The sequence below is a fragment of the Arvicola amphibius genome, chromosome 10 (genome assembly GCF_903992535.2).
Source record: "Arvicola amphibius chromosome 10, mArvAmp1.2, whole genome shotgun sequence".
Classification (NCBI taxonomy): Eukaryota; Metazoa; Chordata; class Mammalia; order Rodentia; family Cricetidae; genus Arvicola; species Arvicola amphibius.
The window spans coordinates 59,021,559-59,035,908 of NC_052056.1; the positions used below are offsets into that span (position 1 = coordinate 59,021,559).

Sequence of the window (14,350 nt, forward strand, 5' to 3'; positions counted from 1 at the left end):
CCACTGGAGGAATCTCTCATAAGCCGCAGAAGGGGGAGGGGCAGATGACATTGCCTGTCCCCAACAGAGAGCATAAGCAGCCAGGTACAATCTCCTGGGGACAGTGGCCAGGAAGGAGTCACCTTGCAGCGATGCTGGGGGTACTGCTTGGTAAAGCTAGTTTTTAAGAAAACAAAAAAACAAAAACCATGAGTTTGGCTGGGCAGTGGTGGCGCACGCTTGTAATCCTAGCAGCTGGGAGGCAGAGGCAGGCAGATGTTCATGAGTTCGAGGCCAGCCTGGTCTACAGAGTAAGTTACAGGACAGCCAGGATTGTTACACAGAGAAATCCTGTCTTGAAAAACCAAAACAAACCAAACATGTGTTTGCTATGAGGTATGTGTGGAGGTCTGAGGACAACTTTCAGGAAGCTCTTTCCTTCCCCAATATGGGTGCGAGGGATTAAACTCAGGTCGTCAGGCTTGGTGGCAAGCACACGTTCCCACTGAGACATCTCACCAGCCCAAGGTAAAGGGAGGTTTGAGTGAACAGGTAAGTAGGAGAGGGTGGAAACCCGTGTCTAACAGGGACACTGGCCTTTAGGAAGCTCTCCTGTGAGAGCATAGTGGCTGTGGTGTGTGACTTGGCAAATGGCTTTTTTAGGAAGAGTGTTATGACTTAAAGGACAGACCACCAAGGGGTCCTAGGCCATAAGAGAGACTCCTGGGGCATTCTTCCTACAAGGCCGGGCTGACTGCCCCCTCGGGAGGGGTGAGGATGGCTTCTTTCCTTAGAGTCCGCGTAGGCTACCCTTGCCTAAGAACCACCTCTGAGGGCCGAGAGGGAAGGCAGGCTGAGAAGATACAAGAGCTCAGGGATCTAGTCCTTCCTCATCTGGTTCTCTCATCCTCAAACCGACCAGGACTCTTTCAGATCTCCCTGGGGGTAGGTGTGGGCCATCTAAGAATAAGGCTAGCCCGAGCAGTCAAGCGTGCAGCCATCTGCTAGGTCCTCCCTTGAGCCATGTGAACAAGCCTAGGGCATCCCGCTCAAAACACCCAGTGAAGAGGACAGAGCAGAGCCGTGCCACCCTGCTGTCTGTAAGCTATCCATTCCCACAGCCCCCAGGCCACTGTCACTGGGAGGATGCGGGACAAGATCAGTGGGCACTGTTCCCAGCAGGAACATAACCAATCACTACTTTCCCTCCGTTACATGGTTATACAAAGCAGATGGCAGGAAACCAAGAGAATAAGGGAAGCATCAGCTGGGCCCACAGCACCCATACCCTGGCTGCAGAGTTGGAAAGGCTACCCTGTCTCATGGGCCATACCCTGGCTGCAGAGTTGGAAAGGCTATGCTGCTGTTTTGTGGGGCAGCACAGCTGATCTGTGTCCCCTCCCTCCTTCCAGCTCTTGAACGGGCCTCACTGTCTTTCCACAGAGAAGGCAATGGGCCACCATATGGTCCCAAATGCAACAGAATGGATTTAACTCTGTCGTGAGAGTAAGAACTGGGAGGCACAGGGACAGAGAAGCAAAGGCAGCTAGTCCATTCATCTTGGTGGGTAGGAGGATGTTAGGATGACCCCTAACATCTGAGCCTGCAAGACAAGGCTCGGAAGAAACCCACCCACCTCTGAATTTCCCTGGTCTGGGAGGACAAATTCCATTTCCCCATCCCCGAGTTATATCCTGCTTCATAACCCGCTTTTTGTTTTTGTTTTTCACTATCTGGTCCCCTGGATGCCTTTGGCCTGAAACTTAAATGACAGGCACAGTAGATAGTCTTGCGAGGGCTAGAAGGGCAGTGGCATATTTGAACAAGAGCCCACTTTCTTTCCCAGCTCTCCACGGCCCCAGCAGAGCTTAGCCATGGCCACATGCATCGTGGCTTAGAAGACTGGGCAGGCTGGAGGCTGGCCACCCCAGATGAAGAATCTGGTATTTCCTGTGGGACGGCTCATTCTTGACCTCCAGAAGAAAACTGTTTCCCAGCAATTTTTTTTTTTTTTTTTTTTTTTTTGGAAGCCTCAGCTGGTCAGCCTGGTAGGGAGTATTGAGGAGTGTGGGGGGATGGGAAGCGGGAATCCACTGAGTGGTTCAGCAGGAGCTACCCAAAACACTCTCCTGGATAGGAAGTGGCTCTTCTGTGATTAAAGACCCCTCCAAGCTCTTGCCTTTCCTGAGTGGGGTTGGGAAGGGGTGAGAAGAGGCTAGGATTACAGTCAGGAGGTTGCCTGAAGTCCTAGAGGCTCCTGGTGTTTCCAAAAGCCTCCCTGACCTACCCTCCCGATAGGCATTGACCAACACTGTCACTCACCTAGGGTCCCTTCCTGGGGCACAGTGTCCTCTGTGTCACCTCTAAGGCCCTAGCTCTAGCTGCACCTTTCCTGGGCTTCCCCAGGCACCTGACGTAGCAAAGTCCCCCTCAAGGCCATTGCTGAATCACACTTCTGTCTCCCAGGCTAGCTCTGAGGAAAGTAACCATGCTGGAATGTAGTTGCAATTAAGTAGTTGAGATTATCTGAACGACAGAGGCTATTTCCACAAGAGGTGACCTAGAAGGATCTATGCAAGACAAGGTCACAAACACATGATCAATAACATATATTAATCTGTATTGTTGAAAAGATCAGGCAGTTTCTAGACAGAAAGAAATAGGTAATTTTGAGTTCTTTAAATGGAGTCTACACACAAGCAAAGGTACCATGTATAATTAATGCCTTGTAGGTAGTAGGTACTACGTAATTTGCAGGATGAATTTATACAAGATCGAAAAAGCCTTCGTAAGAGTCCACCCTGAAGGCAATTAAAAAAATGAATCATCTCTTGATAATAGCAACAAAAACAAAGCGTCATTACTAGACTGGGAGAAGTGTTTTGCTAGGGGAAGCCCAGCCTGGAGTCAGGAAGCAAACCCTGGAAATAAAGGCCCTTTTATTGCTACCTCAGCCCTGCCTGGACTCCAGGGTCACTCCTATAGCCAAGATAGGTCTGGAAAGGGAAGCCCAGGTGCCTGTCCTCAGAGGGCAGGTCCAGCTGATGGTCTCTTAAACACAGATATCCCACAGCTCTGGGTACAGATGAGGAAGATCACTTCCACTTCCTTGACCCTCCAAGAATTGCCTAATGGTCAAACCCACCAATGACCGTCATACCTCTTCTAGGAGTTCTCTTCACGTTAAGTGGGGTGGATGTCCCTGCAGGCCCTGGGGCTCAGCAGAGGAACCCCCATACCTACGCAGGTGATCCCTAGCAGTGGACCTTCTGAAACCCATGGATTATTGGGTACAAGGAGGGTATGAGTGTCTCTTGACTAAAGGGACAGGAGGCTGAGAAAATATCATGGAGGAAGTGAATCTTTAAAGGGGGGGGGATTGCCAGAAAGATGGGTATTGCCCTTTCCCCCACTCGTCACCTCAGGTCACCCATTGAGTTCCAGGGGTACACCCCTGTGGCTCAGGAGCACTCAGTCCACTCCACTCCCTCTTCTGTGCCCAGCCCCGGCCATCACCCTGCCCTTCAAGCCAGGCCACAGATTTTACAGCAGATGTCTGGTCTGTACTTCTTGCACTGAATTCTTTCCCTTTGTGGCTCCGCTCACCTTGGGAGTGTGGACCTCACCACCATCCCCTCCCTGTGTTATCTTCAGCAGTGAGTCAGCCAGAGCCCCTAAAACCCAACTGTTTGTAGCATTCCTCTCTCCCAAATCTCCCCTGCATGGCTCTCTGTTGCTTTCAGACATGTTCTCTGACAGGATGTGGGCTGAAATCAGGGCCAAGTCACTACAGTCAGTCCAGATAGGCCCGTTTGCAAGCAGACAGCCTTTAGTGCCCCAATGTACAGGGACCATTTACTTCCCTATTGTCCAAGTCTGGCCTGCTTTCTGAGCTCCGAGGGAGCCCAGGGGCTTTCCCATCAGTCATTCCTTTCCTTAGCATGCTATAATTCCCCGCTGGTCCACTCTGTGGTGCCTGGCTTCAACAGTTTTATAATAGTGAGCCCATGCCTTCTGTGCCAGGTCTACTAGGAGCAGATTTGTCCACCTCTGGCCACCTTGCCGCCTTCCTGGACCAAATAGATGATTGACAGCTGATAAGCCCTAAAATGCACATCCCTCTTAAAGACTTGGTGAATGCAGGTCTAGGAGGTGGGGCTAGCATCTGGAGGACAAGCACTCTCCCCTTTACTGTGGCAAGAGAGGCTCACAGTCTGCTCCCTCCATCACAGAGAAAAGACCAGACGGTTGGCAAGCCAAGGGTACCACCTGTCCCCCAGTATTTGTGTCTAGTCACAAAAATCTCAGCTATGTGAATTACAATCCCAGCTCTGCTACTGAAGAGCTATGCAACCCTGGGCAATTGACTTAACTTCTCTGTTAGAAAGATAGCTAGGAGGGTGAGAATGTAGTGAACAGGAAGTGTCAGGTGTCGAAGACGGCATCGGGACATGGTGTTCAACCGAAGGAAGCTAGGTATTCCTACTTTGAAGTACTGAGACCACTGTTTGGAGTCTGGGTTGGAGCTTTCTGCTGAGGATTTCCGGACTTCCTTTTGTGAGGCAAAGATGTTGTTTACATCTCTGCTCTACAGCCTACTCCAAGCCATCCAGGCAGAAGAGAAGCCAGTGGCTGGTGGCTCAGAAACACTTCTGGAACCAGGGTTGAGGCCTGCCTTACACTGCTTGTTGAACAGACTGTAAGTGGCCATTGGTGGCTGTGGCTTTAGGAACTGCCACCTTCACCACTGTTTGAAGCCCTGTTTCTCTGAGGTTAAGGAATCTATCACTTCATGTCCCAGGCTGGCGGCTGTCCTCCATCCTGCCCAGAGAGGTCACTGGACATGGGGACCTGGGAAACACCCCTGGTCAAGCTTTCCAGTTTGTTTGTGTGAGGGAGGACCTTGGTACAACAGGGAAAATGATAGCACCCACTGTCACGTACTTCTACCCCACCACAGAGGCCCCAAGACCTACTGTGTATGAATATCATAGACCCAGAACTAGCAGACACGGGGACAGATACCTTCTGGAGAATCCTGCCAATCTGGGGACATCCATGTGAAAAAGTTACTGTGCCAATACACTAGCAGAAGATAACATCATCTCTCTCTGCTGAAAGAAATTCCAGCTTGCTTTGTGGTCCTTTAACATTTAGACTCCCTATATTTTGGCCCCACTGGGTTAGCTGGCAGAACCGTAGAATAAAGGACAATGACGTTGCTATCTGTAAATGCCTCCCTCAAGGTGTCTGGAGGTAGACAGCTGTGGGATGAGGGGAGAGTGGGTCGAGAGGGGAGTGACCAGAGGATAACTGGAGATTGAGGAGGGGAGAAGGGGCTGGTCTCTGTCTCAGTGCATTAGCATTTGCTAAGACCTGTCCACTCAGACTCTACAGTGACTGTCCTCTGTACTTCAAGGTACATGCCGCATCCTGGGAGCTTCTTCATGACTCACTAGGGTCAGCTCTAGCTTAAGCAGGACCCCATCCCTCCACTACTCACTTCAGGATACTATGGGATGTTGTCTAACCTAGGAGTTCCTGGCAGGACTTGGGATGGATAATGATGACTTAAAGCACACTGATGGCTGGTAAGGTAATTCAGCATCAGGTAAAGGTGCTTGCTACCCAACCTGACTACCTGAGTTTGATTCCAGGGGACATACATGGTGGAGAGAAAGAGCCAACACCTCTGACTCCACATATGTACCATGGAATGTGTGGTCACATTCATAATCCACCAAAGCCCACCCCCCCCGACACACACACTCACACACTCACACACACACACTCACACACTCACACACTCACACAGATACATAAATAAATAAATGTAGTAGAAGAACAAAGCATGCCAAGAGCCTGGGGAGAAATCTCCTCTCACTCCCGTTTTCTCTGGTGTAAACTGGTCCATCTGAGAACTCCAGAGTCCCAAAGGCCATAGGTGACAGGACTTGCACCACCCCCAACCAAGAATGTGAAACACCAGCAAACAAAAGTCTCATCCAAATTAGGAAGCGAGCAGCTCTGCCCCGCGTGAGTGTGGCCATCGGGTTGTGCTGAGTGTTTGGCTTGTCCACAGGTCCCTTTGGACCCACAGTGTTCTCAAGGTTGAACTGTTGCTGATGCCAAGCCCTAGTTCCATACCAGCATGCCACCACCCACTGTTTCCTAAACTCAGATAACACTTCTCAGTCAGTAATGGGCACAGGGCCCCCAGCTGACCTCAGTTCCAGGTACCCCCCTTTCTCAGTCTGCAAGCATAGCTCTTCCCATGACGGTGGGGGGACGTTAGATAACTCAGTCCTATAGGTCTGCTCATGGGGGCCCAGGGTGGGGTGCCAGAAGAAGGTTCTGCCAGACAGCATGTGCTGCACAAACTAGAAAGCCAACTCTCGTCACAGCAGGGTCATGTATACACCCAAGGGTCCTCAGCAGGGAGTCCATCCTGTAAGTGACAGAGGAAAAGGAACGGCTACTCTAACTCAGGCTCTGGCTACAAGTGACCACCGAGAGGACTGCAGCTTCATGCTCTGACAGTGACCCTACCCTCACCCCCGTTTACCTTCTTGGGAGAGGACGATGAATTTCGTGGTCTTGAGTGTCTTTCCATTCAGTGTCCAGGTGACAGTGGCCGGGGGGTCAGAAGTCACCTGGCACTGGAGCAACAGCTTCTCGCCTTCAGCAACACGGACGTCTTGCAGCTTTTCCTTGAAGACCGGGGCTGAGCCTTGGCTCTCAGGTCTTTTCTCGTTGCCTGTGGCTCCGGCATGGCTTTTCTTATAGTTCACATCATTCTTAACCTCCTTGAGTTCCTCTTTCCCAGCTGCTTTCAGGGTCTCAGCAGGCTTGGTACTGGCCACGGGCTTCGGGGTCTCAGTAGGCTGGGCATTGCCTACGGGTTTCAGGGACCCTGCAGGCTGTGCATTGGCTACGGGTTTCAGAGTCTCAGTGGGTTTGGCATTGGCTACAGGCTTCAGGGTCTCAGCAGGCTTGGCATTGCCTATGGGTTTCAGGGTCTCAGCAGGCTTGGCATTGCATATGGGTTTCAGGGCCCCAACCGGCTGTGTGTTGCCTACAGGCGTGGGGCTTTCCCCGGCCTTGACGTTCAAGACCTCAGCATTGTTGCTCCCATTCTCTGAGGGCGATTTCTTCTTGCCACCTAGCACTGAGCGAAAGTCTGGGGTGGCAGCTTTTGGGGGTGGGACCTTCTCAGGAACAGGGGTCTTAGGGGTCCCCTTCTTGGCTAGGACAGAGCGGAAGTCAACCTGCTGGGGGCTATGTACCTTCCTTTCTTCCTCGGACACCGTCTTTGGCTTCACTTGCCGCTGAAGGTTGGCGCGGAAATCCATCTGCTCGGCTGGGATCTCCTTCAGGTCTTCTTCTGATACGGTCTTGGTGCTCACCTTCTTTCCCAGGAGGTCACGGAAATCCAGCTGCCCCACCTCCTGTTGGCGGATGGCCTCTTCTGTGTGTAGCCTGGTCTCCACCCGTCTCTTGAGCAGCCCCCTCACGTCTTCTCCTCCGTCTTCCTCCTCTGGCCAACCTTGCCCTCTTGCTGGCCAGCCGGGCCTCAGGGTCCCATCACGGTCACCATCACCATGAGCTCCAACTCCTCCACCACAGAGGCCCTCACAGGCAGCAGGCTCCCGCCCCCTGCAGCAACCAGTGAAGGAAAAAGGGAAAGTAGCAAGAGGAAAAGGGGCTGGGTAAGGCAGAAACGTCTTCAGGGGAGAGCAAATCCCTGAGGGAGGAGGGTAGAAAGGAGGGGGAAGGGGACGTGGGGGCCGGCCAGGCTGTGTTTATAGAAGGGAACATTGGTGAGAGGCGCTCACTTGCCTAGTTGGTTTATTATATCGGTAATGACTTCAGTAGCCTTATAAGGGTGTGTGCAAAAAAAATAATAAAATAAAGAAAAAGAAACACACATCACCCCCTTCTTGGCCTTCCCCTGCTCTCCCTCCTTCATCCCCTTCCAATCTTTCCCTTTGGCTCTGGTAGCCTCAGTAGGAGGACACAAACAATCCCAGGCTTCAGGGCCAGGAGGAGGGTGGGGAGTGCAGGAGCCTGACCAGGCAGCTCCTGGGGGCACTCACCGTGGTGGGACTCTAGCAGGTCTGCTCTGCAGCATCAGTGACACCTGGCAACTGCACTCGCCAACCCGGTTCCTAACGAAGTCAAGAACAGTACAATAAGGACTATGAGACTCCCTGGGCAAAGGACCTATTCAGCCCAGGGCTGGAAGGAAGGCAAGGCAAGTGTAGACTTGGTCACCAGCTCATGGACCATCGGGGATGAAGGAGGCCTAGGGTTTAGCTGTGGCATCCTTCCCAGACTTAGATTTAGGGTAGAGCTCTCACCTTGTGGTCAACCTTGATTTTTATAGTTCTGAATTAAAGAGAAGGGGGAGGGAAAAAATCCTATCTGAGGCAGCAGCAGCATGTACAAGTGGGAATCCTTTCTTAACTATCAGTTAATCACTCAGATCCAAGAATAAAGGCTGCTGGGGACTGTGATGAAGCTGCTGGTCTATGCACACAGACCCTGCTCAGATGCCCCGACATCTGATCCCCTGCTCCTTCAAAGCAGAGACAGTCACATCCCCAATGGCTGAATTCTCCCTGAAAACAGTCCCAGCCTTCTACCTCAACATTCTGTGTTGTTCCATGTTAAAAACCTAACAAGCGTGTCTCCCAACATGGGTGGCCTTTCTTTTCCTCCTTCAGGCGGGGAGGGCTCGCGATTCTCTACACTCATAGACCTTTTCAGCCTCGAGGGGTGTACGCTGGCTGAGGCCCCTCTTCTTAGGCAGGGGCTGAGTGGTTAACAGGGCGGATTCAAAGCAGAGTCCTCTGGCCTACAAGGCTGCCCTCTGCTGGCATTTCAGTGTGCTGTTTAGGGAAGGGGCAAGTCCACCATTCCGAGGACTCTTTCTATCCAGGACCTTCTGGTCCTCACGATGCCCACATGTTTTGTCTTGCTCTCAGCAACATGCCAGCTAAGTTTGGAAAGGGTAGGAAAACACAGGAGGCTGTGGGGATTATGGAAGGCAGTGCTGGGACTCTCAGGTCCCACTCAGTCCCCTACCGCCTTCACAACACTGCTAAGTTCGAGGAACCCTTTTAGCTCCCGCAATAGACAAAGCAGTTGCCAGCTCTGGGACCTCTTCCTTACACGGCCCGGCTTACTTCACCTGTGGCTCCCACAGACTAAAGGCAGCACTGTTATTTTAGGACAATAGAGGGGGGTGAAGGGTAAATAATGTGCTAAACTCATAGAGTTAAATAGCAGGGCCAGGGGCCAGGACATACTAGACTTGTGTCCTGCATGCAGGTTCTACATTGTTCATCAGAAACAGTTTGCTCCGGGACCCTTGTGTGTTTCTTGGGATGTCTGTATACATGTGTGCCTTCACCATATGTGTGGATACACACATAAGTGTATGGGTCCACTTGGTAGGAACCTACGCCTTGAATCTGGGAATATATGTTTATGCCTCCTGCTGCCACAGTGGTACATCCACCTCATTTTGTCTGCTACTTCCTCATGGAAAGATGCTAGCGGCCTACAGTATGGTTCTGCTCTTGGGGTCTACAGATTTGCTCCGCATCCTTGGGCAGGGACCTTTGGGAAACTAGGGCAGATCTACTTGCTCCCTTTGGGCATTTCTCACCTGTTGGGGCCTTCTCCTTGGCCCCAACATTGCCTTTATGCTATACCACGCTGTGCCTCTGTAGATCCCTTCATGTATCCTCAGCTACCACATTCTTCTCTCCTCTCCTTACAGCCTCCCTAGTTTGCCCCTTCTTCCAGGCCCAGGGTCTCTGAAGCTACCAGTTCAAGCAGCCCGAAGAGTCCAGGCTACACCTCTGCTTACCAAGCAACTCGTTAGTGCCAGGCTGTGGGCATGATCCCTGAGGCCCGATTCTGCCAGGCCACTGGGCAGCATCAGGCCATTCTTTCCCTGCTCCACATTGTCCCGTGCCTGATGCTGGCACAGGACAGAGCATGACGCCCAATGGGTGTTTACTTGGTAGCTCTTTTCTACTTTTCCTCATGGAGTTTCCTCTTGTCAGAAAGACAAAACCCAAGCATAGAAATTAGGAGCAAATACTGACCAGACGGCCCCACTTTACCCTAGCCGCACCCCAGGAGGCTGTGATCAGAGCTAGACTTTCCGATGTGCTGGAGCCAGGCTTATCTATATCTCCCCATGAAGGACATCATCATGATCTGTCCCCATTGGGGGGGGGGGGGCACAGACAAGGATCAAGTCCCAGGGTCTCTGGTTCCACCTACCCTCAGACCTAACCCCGAGGTATCCAGACAGCTGAGGTGTCAGAGCACCGAGACACCATGGCCACGGGGATAATTATCTTGAAAGCCGAAAATGCAAAGCTCTATTGGGTCTTTAAGGCAAGTCATGGGTTCTCCTGGAGCCTAGAGAGCTCAGACAGACTCTCGGCTGTGACCATCAACCAATGTCCTAACCAGCAGAAAGAGCACCTCGAGATAGCTTTGATATTACCCATAATACTCCATTACAAACGTGGGCGGAGACTGAGGCCCTGCCCTGGTGTTGACACGCAGCCACGCTGCATGCTGCATCTGCCACAAACACAGAGTCCTTTGGTTCCCCTTTCCCGAGCCCCGTAGAGAAGCTCTTACTCTAGTCAGAAGTCTTGCCTTGTGTCTCACCCCAAACCACCCGCGCATAGGGTGATTTTATATACAAAGGCGAGGAATGGATTTCCTAAAAATATCCATGTTCTCTAACATTGCAGCTGGAGTTTGGAGTTGGCTTGTTGCTAGCTCTCCTCTTGGTCAGAGCTTGCGAAGGGTAGGGAAAGTCGAAACTCAGCCACATCCACTACTCCATAGTAGCAGAAACAGATTGGACCCCCTTGGTGTTCTCCCAGCCACCCAGCCTTCTTCCTTGAAAGTCCCTCCGCCATGGGCCAGGTCTGACCTCTGTAAGGACAAGGACAGTGAGAGAGAACAAGGTCCCTGGCCGGCCTAGTGAGCACGCCTAGAGAGAACTTTCCACTGACTTTCCGTTTTTTTTTTTTTTGTTTTTGTTTTTTTTTTTTTTTTTGCTGGGGACAGAGTCAGCGCCATGGTAATGGCCTCCCAGAGGAATGAGGAATCCAGACTCTGCGAGGAAAAGGACAAGGGAGACATGGGTGAACAGGCCAGCATGAATTCCCAGGTCCCCTAATTCCCAGTGCACGGAAAGACATCCCCAGTGTAAAAATGGAAGACCATCTGACTGAAGCAAAAGATGAGGGCTTGAACTTAGGCTCAGCTCATGGCCATGAGCAGGTCAGTGACCTGAGACTTCCGTGTCCCTCATTATTAGATGAGAAGGCTAGATAATTTCTGCGTCCCTGCCAGATGGCATAGGCTACATTTTATGGCCATCCCCAGCTGGTCCCAGACAGTCTGCCTTTTGCCCTCCTTCTAAGGGTCTGGCAAACTCCTTCCAGCCCTTTGCTTTGAGTCCCCTGCGCCCCTCCTTCTTTCTCAGCTCCTTTAACAGCTGAGTCCTTTTTACTGGCCAAGACCTAGTTTTTCTTTTTGCTTCAAAAATCTCACAAAAAATCATGAGGTGGAGGCAATAGAATCAGGAATTCAAGGCTATCCATATATTGAGTTTGATGCCACCTGGGCAATATGAAATCGTATCCCACAAAATCAAACCAAACAAACAAAATTTCATACACACAAAAACTTCATTTCTTATAGGATATCTAGCTTGGTTAATACATGGATCATCTCAAAGTACTGTTCCTTCATCAGAAAGTACTGCCACATCCAGTCAGTTTCTTCCCTGGTAGTGGCCTCCTGAGCAAGGGTGTAGGCTCCTATCACAGAGACAGATTTGTCCCCCTGGTAATAATGAGTTCAAGCAAAAGGCAAAGTCAGTTGACATAGTGTAGGCACATGGCTGATGGTAACAGGACAACAGATAATTGTAAGAGGGTTCTGTGTTTGGTTCAGATCCACAGAGTTCTGCCCATACGGGCATAACTTCTGAGCAGACCCCAAAATTTCTAAGAAATAATGGTTTTATTTTTTAAAAGTATTTTTTTAAATGCACTGAGGTGTCTGGGGTGGTCTACTATGTAGCAGTAGCTAGCTGATATAAGTAGGTATCTGGGGTGGTCTGTTATGTAGCAGTAGCTAGCTGATGTAAGTAGGTATCTGGGGTGGTCTGTTATGTAGCAGTAGCTAGCTGATGTAAGTAGAAAGCACATGCTCCCAATTATTGTAGGCACAGTCTTCCATCACAGCAAATGCCTTGGCATGTGGCTTAGAGAGCTGATACTGATGAACATCATGGGATCAGCATGGGGAATTGATACAGTTCAGGAAGGAAGTTACACAGTAGTCAGGCACCCACTACCTGTCTAAGCCTAGATAAACCATCCCACATGCAGGCCCTGTGATTGAATACTAGTGGCTGTACAGATGAGGTAGAGAAAGACCAAGGCATGTTCTCTGCCTCTTGCCATATGATGCCATGAGACTTTGCCAGCAGGAAGGCCATCACCAGATAAAGCTACCACCCTGAGACCTACAGAGACCTTTGTTTATAAAGTTATCAAGCTTCAGGCATTTCATTACAGCAACAGAAAATGAACTAACACATCAGTCCACAGAAACTGTGAACAAGTATTTGCTGTTTTAAATTGGTAAGTATGGAGGGATTTGCTACACAGCAAAAGGTACCTATTACTAACACATCCCCTTAAACCTCTACCCTTCTGTACCCAGACCTTCTTTCCCTGCCCCTTCTTGGTGCAGGAGAATTGTCTGTATTCTGTCAATCATGTTTTAAATAAATGCTGATTGGCCAGGCAGGAAGTATAGGCGGAAAAACCCAACAGGAAGTAGAAATGATGCAATGAGAACAGGAGAATTCTGGGAAGGATGAAGTTGAATCCTCCCACTCATGCCCAGACCACCGAAGCAGCAGGATGTGACCTGCCAGATGAAAAAGGTACAGAGCCATATGGCTAACATAGATCAGAATAATGTGTTAATATAAGCTACAAGAGCTAATAAGTAGCCTGACCTAATGGGCCAATCAGTTTTATAACTTTAGAGATCTCTGTGTGATTTTCTTTGGGGCTAAACAGCTGGGGGTACCAGGCAGGACAGAAACCCCCAACAAGCCAGCCCCATCCATGTTACACCTTCTCTCTTGAGAGAGGGTATAATTGTGTAGCCTAGGCTGGCCTCAAGTCTACCTTGACCCTCCTAATCCAGCCTCCCAAATGCTGAGGTTAATGTTAGCTACCAGGCCTGCTTCACATTTCTACATCTTTCATAGTCTTCACACCCCACATAATATCTTGAGTCAATATGAAATGTGAGAGGTTCGTGGGGAACCACGTTCCTGGGGAACTGAGCTCAGAGGGAAGGACTCTCCTCAAGAACCTGTCCTATTCAACTGCAAGAACCAAGAGCATGGTAACCACACTGGGCCTGCACCAGCTGCGGTTTCCTCTGGCTTCCCAGACCTAGCCCAGAAGTCTGAGGAGAAGGTAAAGAAGGCTGGCAGGACATGCAGACTCACTTGAGCATGATCTCATACTGGCCGGCATGCCAGGGCTGCACGTTCTTTAGGACCAAGGTGAACACGTCCTCATTCTGTAACAGCTCGAAGTGGCCGTTATCCTTGGAAAGGGCTTTGCCATCTCGGAGCCAGTGCACAGTGGGGAAGGGGTCTCCAGCTATGGCACAGGAGATGAGGACACTCTGGCCCAGGGAGGCTGTCACTGAACGAGGCTTGCTGATGAACCAGGGCTGGGTGCCGTCATGAGGCTCTGGAAGTAAGCAAGGGGGAAAAAAATAGGACGGAAGCTCTTCAGCACAGGGCTTGGCATTCACTCCATCCACTTCTGACCAAAGGGTCAGAAGACCTTGGTAACAGAAGTGTGTTGCCAAAGATTAGGTGGTCCAGAAGGTTCTTGGACGGGGTATGCAGATACAGCACATACTTCTTGAAAATCTGCCTCAGTTATGTTATCAGACGATACTATTAGAATGGATTTATGTAAGCCAACGTGAGGGCAGTGAGCCGTGACAGTACGGAGTCCCAGGCTGGATGCTCCAGGTCTGTATCCAGTGTGACTGTGGGGAGCTGTTGCTCACGGCATGTGTGTATCTCACTTTCCTCTTTAAAAGGAGGCTTCCACAGAAAGGACTCAAATGTGTAATTCATATCCCAAACCATCAGCACCAAACTGAGTATATTACGGAATTACCTCAGTAATCCATCCAGTTTAGCAGCAGCCCAGAGAGAGCTGGGACCTCAAAAAGCTGGGAAGGAAGCCCCACTCTGCAGGAGTTTGAGATGGAGACA

General features: G+C 50.6%; 1 protein-coding gene across 5 annotated transcripts in view; it reads right to left on the bottom strand.

Annotated features, from left to right (window-relative positions):
- Mylk (myosin light chain kinase) overlaps positions 1-14,350 on the bottom strand; it is a 249,598-nt gene that overhangs the window by 75,058 nt on the left and 160,190 nt on the right. For all 5 annotated transcript variants that reach the window (XM_038344888.2, XM_038344886.2, XM_038344887.2 and 2 more), the window contains 3 exons: positions 13,562-13,811; positions 8,076-8,147; positions 6,545-7,635 (listed from right to left, as the gene is read on the bottom strand). In XM_038344888.2, coding sequence (XP_038200816.1) covers positions 6,545-7,635; positions 8,076-8,147; positions 13,562-13,811 — 1,413 coding nt within the window. The remainder of the gene's footprint in view (positions 1-6,544; positions 7,636-8,075; positions 8,148-13,561; positions 13,812-14,350) is intronic.